This window comes from Monodon monoceros, unplaced genomic scaffold, assembly GCF_005190385.1.
Source record: "Monodon monoceros isolate NGI ecotype Baffin Bay Population unplaced genomic scaffold, NGI_Narwhal_1 Super_Scaffold_16, whole genome shotgun sequence".
In the NCBI taxonomy this organism is placed as follows: domain Eukaryota; kingdom Metazoa; phylum Chordata; class Mammalia; order Artiodactyla; family Monodontidae; genus Monodon; species Monodon monoceros.
The window spans coordinates 78,513,931-78,541,004 of NW_021703772.1; the positions used below are offsets into that span (position 1 = coordinate 78,513,931).

General features: G+C 38.1%; 1 protein-coding gene across 1 annotated transcript in view; it reads left to right on the forward strand.

Moving 5' to 3' along the window:
• Window positions 1-27,074, forward strand: part of NEB (nebulin) — a 253,510-nt gene that overhangs the window by 41,543 nt on the left and 184,893 nt on the right. The window contains exons 7-15 of the mRNA XM_029224606.1: window positions 4,241-4,382; window positions 11,985-12,068; window positions 12,662-12,726; window positions 16,073-16,114; window positions 17,946-18,146; window positions 19,984-20,091; window positions 20,559-20,663; window positions 21,355-21,459; window positions 22,141-22,245. Coding sequence (XP_029080439.1) covers window positions 12,691-12,726; window positions 16,073-16,114; window positions 17,946-18,146; window positions 19,984-20,091; window positions 20,559-20,663; window positions 21,355-21,459; window positions 22,141-22,245 — 702 coding nt within the window. The 5' untranslated portion in view covers window positions 4,241-4,382; window positions 11,985-12,068; window positions 12,662-12,690. The remainder of the gene's footprint in view (window positions 1-4,240; window positions 4,383-11,984; window positions 12,069-12,661; window positions 12,727-16,072; window positions 16,115-17,945; window positions 18,147-19,983; window positions 20,092-20,558; window positions 20,664-21,354; window positions 21,460-22,140; window positions 22,246-27,074) is intronic.

A 27,074-nucleotide genomic window follows, 5' to 3' on the forward strand; every position in this document is an offset into this window, starting at 1 on the left:
CTGTTTGCAGATGACATGATACTATACATAGAGAATCCTAAAGAGGCCACCAGAAAACTACTAGAGCTAATCAATGAATTTGGTAAAGTTGCAGGATACAAAATTAATGCACAGAAATCTCTTGCATTCCTATACACTAACAATGAAAGATCAGAAAGAGAAATTAAGGAAACAATCCCATTCACCATTGCAACAAAAATAATAAAATACCTAGGAATAAACCTACCTACGGAGGTAAAAGACCTGTACTCAGAAAACTATAAGACACTGATGAAAGAAATCAAAGATGACACAAATAGATGGAGAGATATACCATGTTCTTGGATTGGAAGAATCAATATTGTCAAAATGACTATACTACCCAAAGCAATCTACAGATTCAATGCAATCCCTGTCAAATTACCTGTGGCATTTTTTACAGAACTAGAACAAAAATCTTAAAATTTGTATGGAGACACAAAAGACCCCGAATAGCCAAAGAAGTCTTGAGGGGAAAAAAAGGAGCTGGAGGAATTAGACTCCCTGACTTCAGACTATACTACAAAGCTACAGTAATCAAGACATATGGGACTTCCCTGTGGCACAGTGGTTAAGAATCCACCCGCCTAATGCAGGAGACACGAATCAATCCCTGGTTCGGGAAGATCCCACATGCCACGGAGCATCTAAGCCCGTATGCCACAGCTACTGAGCCTGCACTCTAGAACCCGTGAGCCACAACTACTGAGCCCACGTGCCACAACTACTGAAGCCTGCGCACCTAGAGCCTGTGCTCTGCAACAAGAGAAGCCACTGCAATAAGAAGCCTGTGCACTGCAACAAAGAGCAGCTCCTGCTCGCCACAACTAGAGAAAGCCCACACACAGCAACGAAGACCCAATGCAGCCAAAAATAAATTAAAAATAAATTTTTTAAAAAGGACAATATGGTACTGGCACAAAAACAGAAATATAGGTCAATGGAACAGGATAGAAACCCCAGAGATAAACCTGCGCACCTATGGTCAACTAATCTATGACAAAGGAGGCAAGGATATACAATGGAGAAAATACAATCTCTGCAATAAGTGGTGCTGGGAAAACTGGACAGCTACATGTAAAAGAATGAAATTAGAACACTTCCTCTTAGAGGAAAACATAGGAAGAACACTCTTTGACATAAATCACAGCAAGATCTTTTTTGATCCACCTCCTAGAGTAACGGAAATAAAAACAAAAATCAACAAATGGGACCTAATGAAACATAAAAGCAAAGGTAACTACAAACAAGACGAAAAGACAACCCTCAGAATGGGAGAAAATATTTGCAAATGAAGCAACTGACAAAGGATTAATCTCCAAACTATATAAACAGCTCATGCAGCTCAATATTAAACAAACAACCCAGTCCAAAAATGGGCAGAAGACCTAAATAGGTATTTCTCCAAAGAAGATATACAGATGGCCAAGAAGCACATGAAAAGCTGCTCAACATCAATAATTATTAGAGAAATGCAAATCAAAACTACAATGAGGGGCTTCCCTGGTGGCGCAGTGGTTAAGAAGCTGCCTGCCAATGCAGAGGACACAGGTTCGAGCCCTGGCTGGCGAGGATCCCACATGCCACGGAGCAACTAAGCTCGTGCTCCACAACTACTAAGCCTGAGCTCTAGAGCCCGCAAGCCACAGCTACTTAAGCCCGCATGCCTAGAGCCTGTGCTCCACAACAAGAGAAGCCACAACAATGAGAGGCCTGCGTACCGCAATGAAGAGTAGCCCCTGCTCACCGCAACTAGAGAAAGCCCGCACACGGCAGCAAAGACCCAACACAGCCAAAAATAAATAAATTTATTTATTAAAAAAAAAAAACTACAATGAGGTAACATCTCACACCAGATAGAATGGGTATCATCAGAAAATCTACAAACAACAAATGCTGGAGAGGGTGTAGAGGAAAGGGAACCCTCTTGCACTGTTGGTGGGAATGTAAACTGATACAGCCACTATGGAGAACAGTATGGAGGTTCCTTAAAAAACTAAAAATAGAATTACCATATGGCCCAGCAATCCCACTACTGGGCATATACCCTGAGAAAACCATAACTCAAAAAGAGTCATGTACCCCAGTGTTCACTGCAGCTCTATTTACAATAGCCAGGACATGGAAGCAACCTAAGTGCCCATTGACAGACAAATGGATAAAGAAGATGTGGTACATATACACAGTGGAATATTACTCAGCCATAAAAAGGAATGAAATTGGGTCATTTGTAGAGACGTGGATGGATCTAGAGACTGTCATACAAAGTGAAGTTAAGTCAGAAAGAGAAAAACAAATATCGTATATTAACACATATATGTGGAACCTAGAAAAATGGTACAGATGAACTGGTTTGCAGGGCAGAAATAGAGACACAGATGTAGAGAACAAACGTATGGACACCAAGGGGAGAAAGTGGCAGGGGGTGGTGGTGGTGGGATGAATTGGGAGATTGGGATTGACATGTACACACTGATGTGTATAAAATAGATAACTAGTAAGAATGTGCTGTATAAAAAATAAATAAAATAAAATTCAAAAAAAAAAAAAGGAATCTGCCTGCCAGTGCAGGGGACACAGGTTCAAGCCCTGCTCAGGGAAGATCCCACATGCTGCGGAGCAACTAAGCCCATGCGCCACAACTACTGAGCCTGCGCTACTGAGCCCATGTGCCACACTTCTGAAGCTGGCACGCCTAGAGCCCATGCTCCGCAGCAAGAGAAGCCACTGCAATGAGAAGCCCACACACCACTCTGAAGAGTAGAGACCCACTCGCTGCAACTAGAGAAAGCCCGTGTGCAGCAATGAAGATCCATTGCAGCCAAAAATAAATAAATTTATTTTTAAAAAACCCAAACTAATCTCAGGGGTAACCAAGCACCAGGCATGCCCACTCTAGGCAGCTGTCTACTGAAATAATAATTCCAGGGTGCCCTATTTAGGCACAGTTTGGATCTGAGATTATCTGTTTAATTCAGGATCTGCAATGCCATCTTGGCCCTCCCTAAAGCATATCTTGAGTCACTGGAGAAGACAGAATTGACCCAGTTTTTCAGTGACCTCCAGACCACCTGTGTTCAATAGGTCAGCTAGACTCCCCATACCATGCTGAACTGGATTTCAGGAATAGACCTGCATTTCAGGGTCTTCCTGGGGCTACAATGCACTTGAGAATCAATGGGACAATTATTGTCCACTGTTTACCTGCCCATATATTGCTATATTGTCAAACATTCCAACTTCCAATGTTATGTGACTAACCATGAAAACATTGCTGATAAACTCTCTCCACTTTCCTTCTTAAAAAACAAACTGTTCTGGTCCCGCTGACAGTGACGGAAAGGTGAGTTAGATATTAGTTCAAACTCTGTCAAGTGAGTTAGGCATTCCCAGACTGCTCATTACCTCACAAAGAGCGTTAAGAACTAGTTAACCTTTTTTTTTTTTTTAAAGAACTATTTAATAAATCACTCTCAAAGGATGGCTTAGGTAGGTTGGTTTGGCATATACAGGACCTCATAAAATGCCACCTCCTTCACATAGCCTTTTCTTGCTAACTAGAAAGTGATACAGCAGCTTCCTCCCCTAAAACCAGCTCATACAATCACTAATGGACATGGAAATTTATATTCAATTTAAAAAATTGTCATCTAAGCTAGATGTACCTTTTATGTTGTAAATTCTATGGCTGCCTCTCTGTTCATACTTACATATACATGTATACACAAATACATGTAATGAATAATTTTTGAACTCTAGACCTTATTTTTAACAACAACGTAATGACATATATTCAAACTAGTATTTGGGAAGTCATTTTCCTGGAAAGAAATTCACATACACATACATACACACATATGCGTGCAAAGATGCACACACACATACACACGTATATTTGTGTGTGAGGGGAAGAGTTGGAGGTACTGACTATGGAGTAAGTTCAAAGCCACACAAGAAAGCCAGCTTTGCTATCTTATCTTTATATCTCATGTTGGAAATTCTTTAGGAATCAGCAATTTAACGCTGACATTTTTTGAGACCCATTCATTTGCGAAGTTTGGTTGGCAATGGACAGTAAATTGTTGTAAATTCTGATAATTTACTGCATAACTATTGAATATCTATGGGTAGTGGGTTGAAAGGACAATTTTGGGCTAGGCTGTGGAGAGGGGAAACAGAAGCAAAACAATGAAAGCCCTTGGCTGTTCTCATTGCAATACAGAGATCCAGAGACTCGCTGCTTCAAAGTCAGGACTCTCAAAACCAGGAAACTTCATGAAGAACTCACTTAGAAGATAAACCTATGTCCAAGACCTCCAAGGAAGCAGGGACAGGAGAAAGAGAACCTAGAAATGGATCAGAAGGTAATTTTAAAAGCTCCCTCTTCCATGTTTATGTGTTTTTCATTGTAGGGAGCATCAGTAGGAGGAGGTAGGAGTATTTAGAAGGGTGAGTAGGCATATTGCTGAAATTTAGTATGTCTGACATGGATTTTGGAAAGCAAATAACACCTGGGAGTTTTGATAATTTGAGAAATCTCTTATTCATACCTACATATCCTGCTATGTTATTGTATCTGCATGTTTCACAATTGAATGTATTTAACTGTATACTGTATAATGTATTTCTGATGTATATTTGTTTAGCTACTGTCTCTACACTAAAGAGACAGTAGCTAAAGCTCTACACTATGTAGAAGAGAATAGCCATATGGCAATGTCAGAACATGCCATTTTCCACTGCTTAGCTCGGCATTCAGGGTCCTCCACAGCATAACTTCTACTTTAGAGTCTTCCATTACTTCTCTACATATACCTTACTTGACCTAAACCAGATTAATCTTCATTCCTCAAACATGCCACACACTTTCCCACCCCTATGTGATTGCTCATACTATCTACTAATCCTGGAATGCTCTTCCCCCTGTCATTTCTGGATCTTAAAGTTGTATCCAAAATTCACTCAAAAATGCTGTGTCCATGCTTTGGATTCAAGATGGCTGACTGAGCACACACATTTATTTCCACCTTTCTCAAAATCCTAATAAATTTTATGAAAAAGTTATTAATAGTAACAAATGACAAATCAATAACAGGAATAAAAAGAACTGATACATAGTATCTACTAGAAAGTCTATACAAAATCTAATTTACAGTGAAAATGAGTGCTTTAATATACCTAGAAATACACTTATACTATTAATGTGCAAGACCTATATAACAAAAACCATAAAACTTTAGTAATGGATGTAAAAAAGAATCTGGATGGGAAGATTACATTATCAAGTATCAATTCTTGCAAAATAAATCTACAAATTCAATGCAATTATTAAAAAAGAAACCAAAGATAATTTTCATGGAACTTGATAAACTAATTCTCAGTACTTCTAAAAGAACAAAAGTATAAGAATATCTAAATGAATTTTAGAAGAATGAAGGAAGCTTGCCCTACAGATATCAAAACATACAAAAGAGGTACAATAACTAAAACAGTGTGATACTGATTTAGGAAGAGTCAAATAGATTAATTGAATGAACACTTTTTAGGGAAATTGATAAGCCACTTCTAAAATTTATGTAGAATATCCAAGACAGGTAGAGCCAAAACTCTCTTACAGATAATATGGTGGGAGGACTTGCTCTTCCAGACATCAAGGCAGATTATAAAGCTACAGAATTACAACAGTGTGATATTGTAGACCAGTGGATAGAATAGGGAGTCCAGAAAGAACTCATACATATATAGATAAGATTGATACCAGAGGAGGAATTTCATCAGTGGGGAAACAATGGAATTTTTAATAAAAGGTGCTGGCATAATTGGCTATCCATATGCAAAAAATAAAATTAGATCTCTTGTTCATTATATAAAAAAAAAATTTCCAGATAGGTTAAACACAAATATGAAAGGTAAGACTCCTAGTATTTAGAAAAGTATACAGGAACACATCTTCATTATCTTAGGGAAGAATTTTTTTTTTAATTGGAATATAACTGGTTTACAATGTTGTGTTAGTTTCTCCTGTACAATGAAGTGAATCAGCTCTATGTATACCTATATCCCCTCCCTCTTGGACCTACCCCCGCCCCCATCTAGGTCATCACAGAGCACCGAGCTGAGCTCCCTGTGCTCTACAGCAGGTTCGCACTAGCTATCTACTTTACACATGGTAGTGTATTTATGTCAGACCTAATCTCCCAATTCATTCCACCCTCCCCTTCCCCTTCCGTGTCCACCTGTCCGCGCTAGTCACAAAGGAGAAAATTGATGAGGTCGACTACATGAAAATTAAGAACTCCTGTTCATCAAATGTCAGTGTGAAACTAATGAAAAGAACCACAGAGAGAGGAAGATATTTACAACATATATAACCATCAAAGGATTAGTATCCTTTATAGGATACTATTAGATCAATGAACAGGGGGCCAAGAACTCAACAGAAAAATGTGCAAGAGAATTAAACAGACACTTCTCAAAAAACAACAAAACATCCAAATGTCTAATACACATACGAAAAAGAGTTCAACTTTACTAGTAGTCATGGAAATGCAAATTAAAACCACAAGATTACATTATTTCACACCCATCAGACAGATGAAATTTAGAAAGCTTAATCTTAAGTGGTGGCCAGGTTAAGAGCATACATGTAAAGAATGTAAAAAGTTCTTATCAATTTACATGATAAGAATGTAAATTGGTACCAACATTGGAAAACAGGTAGCATTATTTAATAAAGTTGAAGATAAGCATACTCCTCGACCTATAATTTACCTGCCTACTTATGTACTCTGGTCAGTTAATTGTCTATGAGTACCAGAATACACGTGCAACAATGTTCATTTCAACTTTGCTCTTAACTGACAAAAGCTGGATATACTCAGTTCCTCCTCACCAGCAGAATGGATAAATAGAAGTATTGTCATATTGTACAATAATTAAATTATTACACAATAATAAACATTATTATATGATAATATTATACAATAATAAAAGTAATGACATTAAGTGAAAAGTTAAGTTATAAAAATTACATATAGCATGAATCCATTATATAAAATTTAAAAACAGACAAAACTAAACTATATTGTTTAGGAGTGCATACAGAGGTGGCAAAACTAAAAATAAAAGCAAGGACATTTTTACTCTCAAGGTCACGACAGAAATGACCTTTTTGTACCTGAGTGATAGTTATATAAATGCTCACTTTACCACTGTTTGCTAAACTGTACACATAAGCTTTATACAGTTTTCCGTATATTATACTTCACAACAGAAACAAAATTAAAGTAAAAAACAAAAACAAAAACCCAGAAAGTAAAAGGAGAACAAAACAAGAAAAAACACAAGAGACTAGAAACAGACATCCATGTTAATTCAACAAGTGCTAAAAGTGGCATTTCAAATTCAATTTACTTGTTAAGTAGAGTCGAAACTGGAAAGAAGAGATTGCCTGATTTGACTGCATATGGATTTAAAACATCTTTATGGCCACACATACCACAAACAACTTGGAGGAAATACGACACACAGAAGAAACACATGGCCAATAGCTATAATATATTAAGAATGACTGGGGCTTCCCTGGTGGCGCAGTACTTAAGAATCCGCCTGCTAATGCAGGGGACAAGGGTTCGAGCCCTGGTCTGGGAAGATCACACATGCCGCGGAGCAACTAAGCCCGTGTGCCACGTCTACTGAGCCTGTGCTCTAGAGCCCGCATGCCCCAACTACTGAAGCCCATGCACCGAGAGCCTGTGCAACAAGAGAAGCCACCGCAATGAGAAGCCCGCACACTGCAACAAAGAGTAGCCCCCGCTCACCGCAACTAAAGAAAGACCACGCGCAGCAATTAGGACCCAACACAACCAAAAATAAATAAATAAATAAAATTAAAAAAAAAAAAGAATGACTATAAATCAGTATAGGTGGGGAGATATGGGCCAATAATACACCGAATAAAAGATACAAATGGTCGATAAACATATGAATAACCAACTTTATTAGTAGTTGGTAAAGTGCAAAATAGAAAAAAATATATAATATGCAGGAAAATTTAAAATACAATGTAATTATTTGTGCAATTATATATTAAACTTATTAAATTATAAAATAATTACAAAATATAAAAATTAAGGGGGTTATTAAAGCCTGAGTCTCCTTCTAGCTTTACTTTTCTTAGTGTATAACTTACACCCTCATGCTCTGCCCCCGGACATTACATCTGTGTCCCAGGCCTAGAGAAGGGTGGAATGGCAAGAGGAAAACAGTACGTGCCTGCTGAATCTGACCCTGTTCCTCAGTAAAATCATACCTTTCCCAGAAGGCTTATTCTCTAGAATTACACTTAAATCTTATTGGCAAAACTATGTCACCTTTTTCCCCTAACATTTAAGGAATTGAGGAGGAATGTATTTTTTAAATTAGCATATTTCTGTCCCAAACCAAATTGCAGTTCCGATAAAAAGCAAGAAGTGCTTAGTCAACTCCTGCTGCAGGATGGAAGCACCTAGAACAGTGCCTGCTACATTGTACATAATAAATATTAGTTAAAGGAATGGGAATTTTCATATTATAATCTACATAATCCCCAGAATGACAGTGAGGGGCATCAAGATGAGATCTGAGTACCAGGAAATTAGGTCGGATAGAACAAAAGGCTCCCTGAGAGATCTAAGATGAAATGGATATAACTATAAAATGCTACTTGATGTCTTTGAAAACACCAAGAACGGATTTAGACAGAAAGTTTGAGGTAGTGATAAGCCTCTAGAATTGTGCTGTTAACACCATAACCACCAGCCCCATGTGACTATTTAAGTTTAAATTAAACAAAAAAATATATAAAAACTCAGTTGTGCAGTCATGCCAGCCATATTTTGAATTCTCAATAACTGCACGTGGCTGGTGGCTACCATCTTGGTGGTGCTGGTATAGAACTTTTCCATGACTACAGAGAACTCTATTGGATACTGCTTATCTGGAAAAATGAAGCCAATGGAGAAAAAAAAGGAGAGACAGAAAACAAACAACAACAACAGCAACAAAAACTATCAACTTGCAGAAAAACAAACCCTTGTGCAGGAAAAGAAAAATAATCATAATATATATATGGGGTTCAGCTATGAATGGCCTTTTGCAATCATAATAACATAAACATTGAATTCTGAATTACATAAATAGAACATTATTGGGAGGATAGAGATGGGGGATGAGGCTTGTGTCTGGTGAGAGTGGGGGTTATATAAAAGAGAACTAAAGCCTGATCTTCCAAGGTGGGAACCTGACAGATAATACCAATGACTGGAAAACTCAGAAAAGAATAATATAGACATTTTGTTAAATGTGTAGAGATAAATAACAAAAGATTCAGTTAAAAGGGTTAAAATTATTGTTTCCAGGGTGGGAAAAATAAAGGAATAGTGGAAAGAGGCACTGATTTTAATAACAAGCCTTGCAAAACTATTTGATTCTTAAATGATGTGCAGATAAAATTTGGTTAAAATAATTAATAAAATCAAACTGCAGCAACAAAAACTCTTTTACAATGCCATTTCCTCCATCAAATCTTTTCTGGTCCCCAGACGTGACACTTCTATACTTTGATATTTCAGAAAGCATCATCTGAAGCTCTGCTATTGGTACCTCACTGTACCCTGCTTTGTTTTGTAGCCAATTATATTGGCTTATAGCCAAATTCCTATTGATTCATAAATTCTGAGACTAACTACCGACTGGTTTCAGAAGCTTCACAATATTTTGGTATTTCAGTCTAATATAAAGAGTAAAGATTCCAATAAAATGTTTAAAGATGTAATAATAATTTAAAAATAATAATAGCTAACATTTATTGAGCACTTACTATGTATAAGGCGTATGATAAGAAGCTACCAATAGATCAAGGTGTCAATTGATTCTTTTTCAACAGAAGAGGCCGTTGATAGGCCAGAAAAATAGAGGTGCTCTTTTGTCTCGAGGGCATAACTCCAGATAAGCATTAATCTATGCCTATTTTTTACTTTTTAAAAGGCCTGTATTATTTTTCAATTTAACACCATCTTTTAAAAAGCACATAATGAATAGTAAGTCATAATTCTAGTTTGCAGCTGCCAGGTGAATGATCTCATAATCCACACAAATATTCCTTTGTCATAAAACCTGTGGAAACAAAAGGAACAGGTATAATTAATTCAGATGATAAAATGATGTTCAAATTTTACCACCATATGAATCATGGAAGGGGGAGAGATACGTATGTTTGAAATGTGACATTACTTCCTAACATTTAACCAAAAAGAACTATAACAATATGTTTAGTTTCAAATCCATATCAAGATGTGAGTGACCCATGGGGTTTTTGCCTTAATACAGGGAAGTGGAAAGGGATTAAATCAGTGAAAATTGATTTCAGGTAGAAAATTTTTGGATGATTTTTACGAAGTCAATGTCTTACACTCTGACTTGCATAATAGAGCATTATCTTCTAGTAATTTACTGATTTCCATTTTATCTGCCCTTGCTGTTCAGAAATTGAACCCTTTTGTGCCTGCACTCACACTTTGCTTCTAGGAAGCATTTGAGTAAATAGAAAATCAATAACCCAGTTACATATGAGAGGCTCTGCATTCCTAGCAGCTAGGCATGCTTAGAAAGGGAGAAGGTGATGAACATGGTCTTGGCATTCTCCCCACCTGGTTTAGTAATAGAAAAATGATGGGGCCTAATCTCTCTAATTATGCCCTGTGGATACCTTATCTAGTGTCACCATCAGGTATTTTCACCAATCACTTCATTTTTATCACATTTTTAAAAATTGGTTTCGCCAACTTGATGTTTTCTGGATCTTATCCCCCTGTTTCTTTCACATTAACACCTGTGACTTACCTGTGGCTCACCTGGTGAGCTGTATATGAGCAAGCATAGTTATCTCCATGAAGACTGGAAAATTGACAGGAAGAAAGTTGCAGAAAGCTTAAAGCCCCTCAAAGTCATGCTGATTTTCTTCTAAATTATTTTGCATGAATATGGTATTAAACAGAGCTGTAGGAAATGAGAGATTAAACATAAATTAGAACCACATACTGTGGAAGTTAGGTAAAATTCCATTACATTTGAATACTTCTATACAAGCAATTTGTTACCCTTTATCCTTTAGTGGAATTGATGAACAGGTGGTTTTCAGAAGCTCACTCAGTATATTTAGCTTCTGAAATTTGAGCAACTCGAGATCTGATTGGCTGCTCTGGCCACATGATAATTCGGAGCCCAGGCTCCTCGCTGGCTCTTGCCTGGGGTTCTCAGGAGGGGAGAGTTGGGAGAGGCTTTGCTGCTGAGGAAATTTATTTGGTAGATTGAAGGTAAGGCCAATTTATGGCTTTTTCTGTAATATTCTTTCAGGACCTGTTCCACAACTTCCCTTGAAGTATTTTCCAAAGTTTGGGTTGTAACTGGGGAAATGAGTGACGCAAATGTGACTAGGAAAGTCTGTAACCCCATTGCCCTACTCAGACCTTACTAATACGTGACATGTAGTGTGTGATTAGAGTCGAGTCCTGTATTAACCAATTTATTGCTTGACTGAGTTGGCTCTGTTGTCTAACAAATTTTTTTTCATTTTTTGCCTTTTTTTTTTCCTAAATATGTTAGTACAAAAAGGATCTATGTTCTACGTTCCTATATTTATCTGGTTCTACTGGGCTTCATTTGCCTCAGAAGGAGCGGCAGCTTTGCTAGCGTAACAAAACCAGCCACAGCTGGGGTATTGATTTACATGGCAAATATCTTTGGGCGAAGGGACAGCTGCTCCAAATCATCATCCACTTTTATCAAGGGAGAGTCCTACTCTCTGGCGTCAAACTAAGAAGGCCTTGGGAGATCCTTTTGCTAGTTCCTGAATTAGAAGCTTAGGCCAGAGACCCACCATCTCATATGTACTTCAATCAATGCTTTAACAATTTGTTATTTTTCAGGTTTGAACAGAGCTACAGAAACAAAAGAGAAAAAGCCACACAGGCCAATGGTGTTCGGGAAGAGAATAACCCCATTGCCTTGAGGTTTCTACTTTTTCTTTTAAAGTCCGTTGACAGATTTATTTTTATGTGTTCTAATTTGGAGCATAGGATCTATTGCATACAATGTAGTAGAACAGGATGTAGACCTAAGGCAGCCCTCCTAGAATTTGGGTGCTACCAGGAAAAACTCCAACTTTTTCTGAAAGCCAAGCTGAACTTTCACTAAAATTTTTGCTTGAAATTTTACTTGAAAATACTGTTCTCCAGGTATCTGGAAATGTAAATACTCTGTACCTTTGAATCCAAACCCTTTACCTCCCTTACCTCAGCTTCCTTTTACAACTTTAGCTAAATTGATCATGTAGCTAGAAGTAGCAATATAAAACATATTCCTGTGGGAATCAAGAGAAAGAAATTTGAAAAAAAAAAGAAATTTGAAGCCTCAGATTTTTTAGACCTGTATTTAAATGTCTTTTCTCACTTAGCCTGCAAAAATATATGAATATGTAGAATGGATTAGCCTTAAATTCTGTTTTTAGAATGTTATAAGATGGTTTCAGTCCTGGGGATAGATTCTAATGTATTTTCTAGTGTATAGATTCTAATGTATTTTCATTCATCTGGAATATGAAAAGTTTGTAGGTGCCACTACTACTCTGGGAAAATGGCAGATGACGAAGAATATGAGGAGGTGGTGGAGGTAAGATTTTTTAAAATCCTGACTCTGACAGCAGAGAATTTTATGTGGCGACAACCAAAATCGTGTAGGTGAACTAATCATTCGAAAAACACATTGTCTATTATAACTTCTCAAGGAGTCATCATTAAAGCATAAGAAAGGAATATTTTACGTTCAGTTTCACTATAATTATGTGGGAGTAGAACTGAAAAGAAGTATCACTGTTTCCCACTTCTGCTTTTCTTTAAACTCTCAGAAAAAAAAAAAAAAGTGTGTTGTAAAGACAGATTTTCATTTGTCTTCTGAAGTTACATTCTTCCCCACTTCCCAGACCCCATGATCAAAGGGACTGAGGGGATGAAGAGAAAGTTCTGAGAACTGAACTCTATTTCTTAGTGTCTGCACAGCCACAGAGGAAAAAGAGCTACTTACTCTTTGCTTCAATCAGCTAATTATCTATGTATAGGGCGAAATGGACCAAGTGTTCAGAATAATGTATATATATGAGCTTATAGACATATGGGAGATTTTATATATGTGTTTATGTGCACACACATACATATATAAAAGCAAACTCATGAGTTTATTTTTACTTGTCTCACAAGTGACAGCTGGAGCCACACTTCCCCACCAACTCCAATATATTTACCCAAGGGAACAAGACTAGCTTTTGCATTTGAATTTTGAAAAAAAAACAAAGATCATAGTGGGCATCTTGAAATATTCCCTCAAGATTATTGGTGGATATCTGACATGAGTTATAAAGTTAATTGTTTATTATATATATATATTTTATATTTATTTTATTTTGTTTTTATTATGTTGTGGGTTTTCTTTACCACCTCTTGCCTTTAGCATCCATGTGATACATTGCCATTGAATCTGAAGGTCCTTAATAATTACCAATTAACCATGATGATCTACACATGTGAAAATCTCTAAGTGCCCAAGATAGGTGGAGGCAGCTTTGAAAATCTGTGCTTTTTAATAAGAATGAAATTAACTTTAAGAGTTACCCAGAATCAAATTCAAATTGAACATGCCAAAATTTATCTTTGGAAGATTATTTTATGGAGCAGTTTATATTTAGGTCAAGAAAATTTTATTCTACAAATAAAATTGCTTTTATTACTGAAGAATATGAAGAAGAAGGAAAAGAAAAAAAAAACCCAGACTGAGACTCATTCAATATAATGTTCAACTTATCTGGCTTAAATGCCAAAGGTCATGTCTTCAGTGTTCAGTATTATCACTAGTGCATTTTACATACGTCCCTGATGGTCAGAATAATCACTATGAAGCACTAACACAATTATAAATTAAATTGCCTTTCCTATGATGGTAATACCAGGAATACTTTTTAGCCTCCAGCTTAAATATACCTTGTCTTTCTTAAAATAATTGTGTTCATTGGTCCCTGGAAATTGTCCTTAGTGCTAGATTTGATGGATTTAACTAGATGTCATAAAAATGGAGGAGGCTATTTTTAGGCATCTCACCCTTGCCATTTTGTTCCCATTACTGCTTCTGGGTCTGACCAGCAGGTGATATACTAATAGACTTTCTGCCAGAGAGAATTGAACCAAGGTCTCTCTGACCTCAAAAAAGATGCCATGAGAATGGGATGGTGGCAGATTTAAGAAAACGGGCAGGGAAGAATTCACAAAACAGACAGGAACTAGCTTTAAAAATATATCTCCTGGGGATCTTGGACAACTAAATAAAATTGTACTGTCATTCTGTACTCAAACTTAAACTTGGAAAGAAAGGAAAAGGCAGAGATATACTATCTAATTAGTGGCACAGCTCTAAAAAAAAAAAGTGAGATTTGGCATGTAAGTTAATGCCAACCATTTGGATAATGTTGCCTTTTTTGGTAAGCTTTTTTCTAAGACATGTTTACTAATGATGAGAGCCCAGTAAAGGTAAAATTTGATGGCTACCAAAGAGCTGCTTTTACTTGGATGCTAAGAAAATCCAAAATAGTTGTGAATCACTGACTTTAGTTTAAAATTTCTTTTCAAGTCACTGATGTTTTGTGTGGCCAGAAAAATGTTTCCATGTAGATCAGCATCAAACAGCATTTCCTAAAGTGTCCAAATGATAGTTCCCAGGTGATGAAGGCACAGCACACAAGAGATTCTCTGTCCTGTAAGAGCTTGTGATTTATGTTGCTATGTGTAAGGGCACAGAGACAGAATTAGATTTCAAATTTTTAAAAAATAGTACAGGAGCTAAGAAAGCACAGGAGTGGGGGACGTTAAGCAAGTTTTATGCTAATTTTACTGCAAGTGAAACAGACCATGTGGCCTACTGACAATGGTTAAGTAATTTGATGAGAGTTCCCTGAACCAAGGGCAAAAGAAAGGCCCCCGAGAGGGATTTTGCCTTCAGTGTTTTTTCCTCCCCCCAAGAATGTTTTGGTGGTAAAGAAAAAATGAAGCATAAAACGTTATACATTTTGTTAACTGAGAAAATGAACCAAGTGTTTCATTTTTATCCCTTTCCTTGTATGCCTCGGCCTAAACTAGTCTTTCCTTCTGTTCACCCAGCTTTGCTGGGTGATGCTGGGGGCAGGATTCCACTCTCCTTAGCATCTGAAACAAAATGTCAGCCAGCTCCTATCCACGTCTATTTATTGCTAGTGATGTCAGAAGTAGCTCAAAAGTAGATTTGACTTCATATCCAGCCTGCAGGCACCTCAGAGCCATCAGTGGCAAATCGCTGCCTAACTTTCCCACATTTTGTTGATGAGGAATTTCTCCGTAGCAACCCTTTCAGGACCATCATGCTACTAGAAGCAATTTGCCCATCACTCCAGAAGAAACTCTTATTACTTAGTACTCAGGGTGGTATAGGGATAATTGAGATGTGTCTGTGCTTTCGGATCTATCATTTCCATGATAACAATATTTTAAAATTTTATTCACACTGAGGTTTCTGGTTTTCTTCTTTTTTATTGTTAGTCAGCAGTGAGTTTTATCACAGTTCCTCTCTGCCAACCCCCACACTCAAGATATTGTTATTATGTTCTTTTCTCAGCAAACTCTATCTAGGGTACCATAAGAAAAGAATTTTACTTGTCTCAAGTAAAATAGCTTCAGCAGATAAATAGCCAGCATCAGACACTTTCCTCGTCATTCTGTCTGCATCTCCTTGTCCAGTCTGAGGGCTTTCACTGTAGCTACCCTGATGTTTCACATAGTTGGAATGCGTTCCAAAATGTGAGCAGCCTCCCTCGTCTACGTCCTTCCCACAAATATTGAAAACCAACTGGACTAGTGAAATAAGCCAAGTGGTTCTACTGAGGCAGAGCAGAGGTGATTTCTGCTTTAGTTCTCATGATAACTTTGTTCTCTATTTATAGTATTACACAGAGGAGACAGTCTATGAAGAGGTGCCGGGGGAGGTAAGACCCAGCCCACACCTGCACGAGCTGCATGCTCATTAAAGCAGAAGGAGCCTTCTCCTCTCTCAGACTCCCAGGGCCACCGAGCTGGCAAAAGGGAGAATCTGGAGGATCACTCACATGTGTGCCCAGCAGCCGGTGTTCAAAGAATGAAAGTTACCTGTTTTTACTATTCGATATATCCAAGATGGCTAGGGATGGTTTCCCCTGTTATTCGTATTGTATTTTTGGTGTAGGTGATGCTTATTAGAATGACGTCATTGGCTATCACCTGACTGCAGCAAAGGTATTGCCTTGGACTTGTGATTTGCATGGGGACCAACAGTTTTATTGTGTACTGTCATAACTTCTGGGGCACCAGCTCTGCCAAAAGAGATGGCACCTCCAAGCCTTTGTTCTTGATGATACAATAAAATGCTACTTAGATTTTGGCACATTAGGAATTCTGAGAAAGTCATTTCCATAAATATTCCAAGTTGGAACTTTTTTTATCAAGCTCTCTCATGCTTCATTTTCTGCATGGAGCTGTTTCTCTTGAGCATGACAAATAGTGATATGGATGGCTAACCCTGAAGCCTGCATAAAAACTAACATCTGTAGATGTTGTAAATTGGTTAGTTTCTCACCATCAACCATACATCAGTAATAACGGGCAGAGAGCAACCTATTAACAATGATCTGACAAGAGTAGAGGTAGTTGTCATAGATGTACAATTTCCTTATCATTTAGGTTTCTATTTTCATAATTGATGCTGGAACTCTTCCTTTGGTACAGATGATATAAGCTGTGAAGGAAATTTTACTATGAGATGGATTGAAGATTTAGCTACTTATCTTCTTTTCTTACATACTGTATTTTTAACCTTGGACTAGACCCAAACTTTGGACCTTCGTTTCTTCCACTATAAAGCCTGTTGTAAGAAACAACAATCTCCCACCTACCACATACGTAGGACTGTTGTGAGGCTAACCAATTACCCCATTATGTTGTCATCATTATTCTTGTCTACCTAAGCATTTATTAGTGTAAATGGCACTCCAGTTCACATTAATTTTTTAAAAACATCTTTATTGGAGTATAATTGCTTTACAATGTTGTGTTAGTTTCTGCTGTATAACAAAGTGAATCAACTCTATGAATACACATATCCCCATATCCCCTCCATCTGTGTCTCCCTCCCACCCTCCCTATCACACCCCTCTAGGTGGTCACAAAGCACCAAGCTGATCTCCCTGTGCTAACTGACTAAGCCAAAAGAATGGTAATCACTTGTAATATTGATGTGATTCATTTTTTCAAGTTCATCATTCTTTGTCTCATACTACAGAATGCTTAAAACACCTGCAGAACAAGCAACCAACTTTTTCTTAGAATCATTTAATAGTTAATATTAAAGTCAAGAATTTGAGCTTTATTTGATTGTCTTCATTTTTTTGTTCCCTGATCCCAGTTTGCTTTTACTTTACCCATGCAGTTTAAGAAGATTTTTAAATGTTTGAAAATATTTTTATTTTTGATTTTTATCCTATCTTAAGGTGTTCCTTTAGGCAAATGGAATTTTAAGGTAATGTTGCAAGTCAGTAAAGAGTAACCATTTTATTCCATGCAATCTGACACAATCAGCATTCAGATTTACGTCACACAATATGCCTTCACATGAATATAGCATGTAAGTTCCTGCTTTGGCCTGCTTTAGATATGGAGAAGTAACACCAGGGATATCAGTCTGACTTGAAGTTAGAATAATGTATATCAAGACTATGGTATCTCAGTTTTTACTTTCATAACAATGTTGTCAAATTTTGACATAACTGCATGTCAAATTTTCAGACAGTAACAGAAATCTATGAAACTACGACAACAAAGACATCTGACTATGGGCAATCAGAAACTTCCAAACCGGCACTGGCACAGCCAGTACCAGCAAAGCCGATGGGGAGGAAGAGAATCGTTCGAAAGAAGGTGGACCCTTCAAAGTTCATGACCCCTTACATTGCACACAGTCAGAAAATGCAGGATCTCTTCAGCACAGTAAGTTTCAAACAACTTCTGCTTATCTGGTTTTATTATTGAGAAATTACTGATCTCAGCCAACTCTGTTTTGGATGCTGGCTGGATTTTGTTTCTCAACCATGTATGAGACAAAACTTATTGTACAGAAATATAATGTCTTGTAACTCTTGAATTCTGCTTTCAGGTAATTTACTTGCACCATTGCAGCATCAGGGGAAGCATCCTTATTGAAATTGTCCCCACAAAATAAGCATAAGGCCAACTATAAAGCATTTACTGGATTTAATCACTCTTTGATAGCCAGTCTAGAATAATGGAAATCATAGTTATAGATTTATAGATATAGATTTAGTTGAAATCAGTTCACAGAAGCTAAATAACACTTATCTACCCTATGTCTGAGCATGATGCCCTTCAAGTAGACTAGCTAACAGTATATAACAAGGTATCTAGGAGGTATAGTGGAAAAGAACGTGTAGTTGAACAAGCCAGGATCAGACTAAGAACTCTTCTGAAACTGAGGATCAGAATGTTTTACTGTACCTTGGAACAGCAGTTTTTTAACTGTGGCTGCACATTGGAATTACCAAGAAGCTTTAAAACTACTGATGCCCAGGCTGTTCTAGTTTAATTGGTCCAGGCAGGCCTGGGACCTGTAGAGGAGGATTTTTAAAAGCTTCCCAGGCTCTCATGTGCAGCCCAGGTTGAGAATCATTGCTTTTGATGATCCCTGGTCCTTACATTTCCATGTACATTTCCGTAAGTTACACTGACTGGCAGCAGGTTTAGACCCCTTTGAATGGATCTCACTTGTTGATTTCCAGAGTAGACTGAGGTCTCACTAGGTGGCCTGATTGCACATCCTCTGGAGGTTTGAAAAAGATGAAAGGTCCTCAGGGGAACATCGAATTATATAGGATTAATGCTTATGTCAAAAGCATCCTGTTGTGGTTGGCCAATAAATATTCATTTCTGGTTGAGTGTTAACTACTGGGGACTATTTGGTAAATTTCTAGTTCAGATTATTGAATGATCTAAAATTTAGGTTTTCTAAAATTTAGATTTCTAAAAACAAGATTATCTTGCCTCTTTTATCACAGTCGTATTCAGCAAAGATAGAAAAATTTATTTGTCAATCTATTGTCATAAAAATCTCATTAATTCAGACACTAATATTCAAGAATTTCTGATGGTCTGAACAAAATGTTGGCAAAGGTTTGTAATATTTTTAAAGTGATTAGTAATGAAATCAATAGTATAATTTAGATTGTTGACTATTCCACTTGAGTCTTCCTGAAGCATTAATAATGATAAATTATGCATATTACTGTTAAAGCAAGAACTCGTATATTTAGCAGAAATAATAAAATTGCATTCCTTTTCAAAATACTCATAATTTAGACTTCCCATTAATTCAGCTGGTGTCTCAGTTATCTAAATTACTGAGATTTAGCTGCAACTTCTGAACTGAATATTTTTGCATTGTATTAGCAATCAAATCTTTTCAGACTTGACTCAATTTCTATACTTATTTCCTAAAATTATTGAGGTTCCAGCTTTTTATGTGTGAATTTAGACGATAAAAATATTGAAAGAATCATTTTAGGGCATTTCCAAGACAATATTTTATAATAAAATTTCTACTGTCTCCAGTATTCAGCCATGTTTAGGAAGAACAATTAACCTATCTATTTTAGTTTTTGAGAATCAGGGTAGGGGACAAAAAGAGAGCTATTATAATTGATAATTGTTATAACCTGCAAGATTAAAAAAATAAGATGGGGATGTGTGCATTGCCTGAAATTTCTGCTACTGTGTTGTCAGGGTTTAGGCTAATATCTGATATTCTTTTTAGAATAAATACAAGAAGAACTATGAGAAGGCAAAAGGACAGCCATACGCCATCACAACTGATACCCCAGAACTTCGCAGAATCAAGAAAGTACAAGATCAACTCAGTGAGGTGGGCTGCATTGCGAAAATAAAGGAGAGAGACATTTCAAAAATATGCCTACTACTGGGAATTTGAGGGCTTTAAATAGGTGTGGAGAGAATAAGGGGTCAAATTACTATGAACCAGTCCAGAAATCTAGAGGAAGCAATGGCCATAGATTATGCTGCTGTAAATATGAACCTAAAGAGATTTCTAAAAGCTTGGCTTCAAGGTGATATGAGATGGGAGTTCCAGCTCGCTGTGATCCTCCATACTGGAGCACAGAGAGGCTGAAATTTGCCCGGGAAAGCAGACACGCAGTAAATACAGGTGCTCTATAGATCTTTGGAGATCACAGTTTTCTACCTAAAATGCAGAAACTTGGCTTTGTGATGCAGACATAGAGTGATTGGGTCAGTGCTCTTTATTATAAGATATTCTTTAATATACTCATGTTCATGCCTGTCATGAGTTCTAACTGTGCATTATTTTTGCAGGTTAAGTATCGAATGGATGGCGATGTTGCTAGAACTATTTGTCACGTAGACGAAAAAGCAAAGGACATTGAACATGCAAAGAAAGTGTCGCAGCAAGTCAGTAAGGTAAGGTCATGGGATGGATAGCTGGGGTACTAAATAGCATGTGCATTGTCTCTGCCTGGCCTTAGAGGAGAAAACCGGACTGGCCAGATCCTGCTCACCAGTCTCACTTGAACCCACAGGCATGGTGGGCTCTAACGGCAACACGTGTCAGGGAGGCTGCACAGGTGACTGAAGTGGCCGGTCAGAGCTATGGGGGTTGGAAAGCCCAGGCCATGCCACTCAGCTCCAGGCAGGTGCTGCACAGAATGCAGTCCCAGTGTCACCAGAATCTCTTATTTATTTTTTAAAGAAGTTGGGAGGTGAATTTTTATGAGAAATCTCCAAATTTCAAAGGTAGGCAACTAATTAAAACATTAAAAAAAAATACCGTCTAAGTCAAACACATCTACCATCCAAATTCAGTGAATGACTGACAGGTTGCAACCTTTGTAAAGAATCTCTAGAGAATCAGAATCATGATTTAGTTTACAAAATTAGGCTTTTCAAGTAAAAGCTTACTAATGCAGATAAATTGTCATGGGATGTCGACATGGTCAGTGTTTCCATAATTGATGCTGGTGGCACATCAGCAGGCTTTGCATGAGGACAACTTGAGTTTGAAAGACTCTTCATAGTGCTCTCCTTTGTGCTCTAAATCCTCATGCCCTTGTGGGAGACATCAAGTCACAGGTCCTCTCTTCTTTCTGTCCAGGTTTTATACAAGCAGAACTGGGAAGACACCAAGGATAAGTACCTGCTTCCTCCTGATGCCCCTGAACTTGTCCAGGCCATCAAGAACACAGCTATGTTCAGTAAGGTAAGGGCCTCTGCTCTGTCGCCACTTCTATCTTCTCATGTCCTCCCACACGTCATGCAGAGGGATACCCTGTAAACCCTGGCTAATCTGGAATATGGTTCCCCAACCATTTTGTGAGTAACCTTGAGACATGTGGGGCTGCAGGGGTAGGGCTGGCCAGGAGGAACTGAGAAGAAAGCTCTTGGGCCGAGTAGAGGAGAGGATCTGAACAACCAGGGAAAACAAAGATGCACCTGAGAGCCTGCTGTGAGACCCACAAAGACCCACAGAGTGTAGAGCCTGTGCTACACTTTGGATATTCCCAGCTGTCACTCTCATTGAAGCTTTAATTTTCTCACTCTTATTAAAGGTTTATTAAAGGTTTAAGCACAGCAATTATGCTAAGTGCTTCCTGGCTCCTTACATTTGCATTAGTACTTGCTGCAGGAGGCAGGTGCAGTTACAGAGGGGAGATGAAACAAAATTAGACACATCTGCCCTTCTGTAAGTAAGACTTGTCAGGAGAAGCTGGAGAAGCTATTAATAGATATGACTTGGATTGAATGGAATTTGTGAATTCCACTTACCTTTTCTCTCACCTTGCCCTGGGTTCTTTATGCCATTGATGGATGAATTCAAAATTATATATTTCAAGTAAGTGTGTTCTCACGTTCTCATAACTTTCATTCTTCCCTGATTTAGAAACTTTACACTGAAGACTGGGAAGCTGACAAAACTTTGTTTTATCCATATAATGATAGCCCGGAGCTGAGGAGGGTTGCCCAAGCCCAGAAAGCTCTCAGTGACGTAAGTGCAGTGCAGTGTGCACATTTGGGAGTGTGGAATCAGGACACCTCGAGTTATGTCTTCTAGCCAGAAGTTCATTGCAACTCCTCCTGTAAAAAGACTAAGTTCTATTATTGTAAAGGAGTACATCTAGAATCATCATAATTTATGATGTCTAATTTAAATTAGATTTTATAATTTATATTACATATAAGTTAGTCTAATGCCCTCTTCTTACTGGTGAGGAACCTGAGTCTAAGGTCACATAAGTAGTTAGTGGCAGAGCCCAGACCAAAAGCCTCGTCTTGTGATCCTAAGACCAATGTTCTTTCCGCTAGAGCACGTGTCCTTCTATCCCGCTGGCTGGAGTTAAGTTTTTCTGTGACATTAGAGTGGCATTTAAAAAAACTTATTGGGATTATAGCCACCTTCCCAGTTGTATTAAGGGAACAATGTTATTGAAGGATTTTGCTTTGCTATCCTAATCATGAAGTCTGAACTGTGGTATGTCACCTACTTCTGCACGGGGGACCTGACTACGTACTTGTCCAAACATCTTGGTGTGGTTATCTCACAAAGAGCTCTCACCATTGAGTGTACATAGAGGATATTTCAGAGTTAGTGAAAAAAAAAAAGTCAGCAGCCCCACTGGCCAGAATTTTAGTATCCTAGACCTTGAAATCTTTATTAGAGGAACTTAAAAGGCATAATAGAGCTCTTAGAATTGAGAGCAGCAGCAGCAAAGATGACCACTTGGGTCCAGCACTAGCCCTTGTTTTGAGGTACTTTATTTCTTGACCCCTTGATTTGCTAGAGGCCATACTGAAAATAAGACTGCTCTAGGCTTCAGGAAAACACTGTATTATAGAATGAGACATTGTCTTTCATTCAATAGACCCCTGAACCTCTTATGTTAAACATAGACTTAAGTGACTTGGCATCTTGAGACTCATTAGAATGCATCCTAGGATCCTATCTTGCCCTGAACTGAAGTTATACATACTCATTTGAAGGTATCTCCAACTTTTGAGCTCTATTTTTTAATTCCTATCATTTGATATCAACTGCAAGTTTAATAGACATACTTCTATCCCAGTTTGCATATATTTGATTAAAATATAGCACAGATATAATCCTATCCTTCCACAGGGTAAACTAGGAAATAACAGAGGCATAACAAAATTTTAAGGCCTGCTAGTAAATGGCAGCAATTTTAATGTGTGGGGACCTTCTGCCTCTCTTTTAAGATTAGCTGTTTGGTTTTGAACCTCATAAATGTACAGTGTTGTTGTGTGGCCTTTATTAAGTGATCAATAATTTTTTTTAATTGAAAGTCCATTATGCATGCATACCTGGCAGGATGAAAAAGTACAAGAAATTTTCATCCTTTCCCCCTCAGAATTTAAAACCAGGCTGGTAAGATGAAAGTGTTCTATAACAAACAACAAGACAAAAATTTAAAAAAACAACAAAAAAAAGCCAAACCCAAACCATACAGTCTAATATTTGCTAAGAGAAAGACAGGACATGTGTGAATAATCAGAGAAAGCCATGTGGAGGTGGTGATCCCAAGGGAATAGGTAGTGATGAACAGGAAAGGCATTTTGAGGAGAGATAGTACTGGACAAAGGGACAGTAGTGAAATGAGTCTGGAGTTTCAGGGGACAAAGAAAGTGAATGCTTGCTGTGATAAACCATAATGGAAAAGAATATAAAAAAAGAATGTATGTGTATAACTGAGTCACTTTGCTGTACAGCAGAGCTGGGCACAACATTGTAGATCAACTCTACTTCAATTTTAAAAAATTGAAAAAAAAAAAAGAAAGTGAATGCTTGGGTGCTCAGTTAGGAAGGCACTTGTAAGAAACTGGTAGCAGGACCTTGAAAATCAGACAAAATAGCTTTGATATAACATGGTAGGCATTGAGAAGCATCATAAGATTTTGGAGAGGAAAACAACATGATAAAAGTAGAATCTCAGGAGGCAGACAGCAGAAGCAAGAAAAACTATAGTCCTGCAGCCTTTGGAACGAAAACCACATTCACAGAAAGATAGACAAAATGAAAAGGCAGAGGACTATGTACCAGATGAAGGAACATGATAAAACTCCAGGAAAACAACTAAATGAAGTGGAGATAGGAAACCTTCCAGAAAAAGAATTCAGAATAATGATAGTGAAGATGATCCAGGACCTCAGAAAAGGAATGGAGGCAAAGATCGAGAAGATGCAAGAAATGTTTAACAAAGACCTAGAAGAATTAAAGAGCAAACACCTGAAAGTAGAATCTGGAGAAATTTTGATGGACCATATGGTGGATTGAGACAGGGAGCATCATGATTTGTAGAACATTATTTTAGTAACACAAATCAGAGGGATGATGGAGACAAAGGAGAGGAAGAAAGGAATCTGAAGGTGGTATTTAAAAAAATGTTAATGACATTAGATATTGCAGATAAAGGTGAGAAAGGAAACATCCATGACTTTATGACAGACTGGTAGTCTGGGTGAATAGGGGTATAAGTGGTAAAGATGCCTTTAGTGAAAAGAGAAATAGAGTTGAGATAATGGAAGAAACATTCAGATCAAGGCATTTGATAAACTAGAAATTTAGTTCTATTGCACAGGTGTGATATCAGGACAAGAGATTAATATTTGAGTCAAATAATTTTTAAAAACTGACAACTGTAGACATGAAAATGTATGAGGGAGGCAGAACAGTGTATGGCCAAGGGCAGAGTTCTGGAGGACACCCACACTTAGGACATCTGGAAAGGAGCCAACAGAAGAATGACAGAACAAAGGTCAGAGAAGTTGAAGGGGAACCAGGAAATGCCATGTCATGTAAGCCTAGGGAGAAGTTTCCAAGAAGACTCTTAATCTCCAAATGTCTCCTTTTACCCACAAAATGGAGAGATGAAGAGTCACCTCCATGCCACTTTAGTGCTATGGACTTTGAACAATTAAAGTTGACCACATTTTTTGAGATATCTCAATAGAAGACATAATGAAGAATTTATAATAACGAAGTAGAATCTTCCCATCCTTGCCTCAGAAAGACTTGGCAGTTGAGGTATGGCTTTTATTTTTGCTTCAGACCAAGTATCAGATTACCAGCATGCCTATTAATACTGTTGTCAGCACCATGAACTTCTACAGTTATTGGACACAGGGCCCCAAACAAGCTGTTGTCCACAAACATACCACTGGGTAGGTTCATAGATTTTGAGCTAAGGGTTTGGTTTCAGAGGCTCTCTCTCCCTCTCTGTGTCCTTAACCCTACTTACCATGTTTTCCTTATTATCTATCTAAGTAGAGACAAACGACTTTGCAAACACTGAGAGTCTAAGCCGATCCGGAGTACCGAATTCTAACTAGACAGAATTCTGAACAAAGGTTCTTCAGAAATTAGGACTTCTAGATCTGATCTCTCAGAAAGTTCTTGACAGCATGTCATACTTAGTAAGCATTTCTCCTGGCAGAATGTTGCTTTCTCCTTAAGGACTTAGCTAGTCATGGAAAATACAGGTTGCCCTATGCCTAGAATAAGTCTTCACTTATTTAAAAGAAAATAAGCCATGGAATTAATACAAATACATTTTAAAATCTGTCTTTTGTATCCCAATTGACTTAGTATTTGTGAAAGCGTTTATATAGGCACGAGGTAGATAATTTTAGAATAAGATATAGTTAGACTTGGTTAAAGTATGATGAAGATGATTGTGACCTTGGAACTATCCTACCTATTTACTTTATAAATAAGGACACTGCCACATGGAAGAAGAAATCATCTGTAGAAGTCTCACAGCTGAGTAGTGGAAGAGCTGGGAGGATAATTCTCCTCTTCAGATCTCCCCCGATGGCCTCAGTTTGTAAAACACACATTCAGAAATCAGTTATCAAACCCTCGCTCCAGCCAGGTACTAGACAGGGAACAGGGTTCCCAAATGAGAGGTTGCCATCCCAGAGCTCACAATCCAAGGTGGGACAGACATGTAAACAACCAGTTACAGTGTCATCCGATAATTCCTTTAAAGGAGGTAAGGGCCAAGTTGAGTGAGATCCCAGGAGAAGGTCATCAAGACAAAAAAGGCTCAAGAGGTGAAATCGTGCCTGTCCTGAGACATGAAGAATGAGTAGCAGTTTGCAAGCAGATGGGGAGAGGGTGGAGTTGGAGCTTCCAGGGAAAGGGAACAGCATGTCTGAGGTTCAGAGGCATAAAAGGACCTTGTGTGTCTGGGGATCTGTGAATATTCTACATTGTTAGAGGCAGGGGTCAAGACTGGTGGAAGAAAAAGCCAGAGAAGTCAGTAGTGAAGAAAAAAGGGAGAACAGGAGCCAAGGGGATGCATAGTTAATGGGCACAATGCTTATTTTAAGGTTCGAGAGGCCTTTTGTAGGCTGAAGGAAAGAAGCTAATGAAGGGGGGGGCTGTTGAATCTGTAAGAAAGAAGAGGGGTGGCTTCTAGAGCTGGGTACCCAGGGCTACTGGAGTGAGCAGCACCCCATGTGCAGGACTCATGCCCTGCAAGGGATGCTTCCTCTGAGCCATGCAGGGGCTGGGAGGGGCAGGGATGAGGATAGATAAAGATAAGTGTGTAGGCTGTCTTTATGAAAGAGGAAGCTGAGAGGAAAATGGAGTGGATTGGACAGTGTTGGGGTTTCAGACGAGTCACTGGGAGTAGAGACTGACCAGAGACACAAAATGGGATGTTCAAGCTTCAGTAAAGGCGAAGTAGCAATTGGATACCATAAGTGCAGAGTTTTGGGCACACAGCACCAAGCAAGTAGCTGTTCACAGAACATACCATTGGGTAGACACATAGATTTCAACTAGAGGCTTGGGTTCCA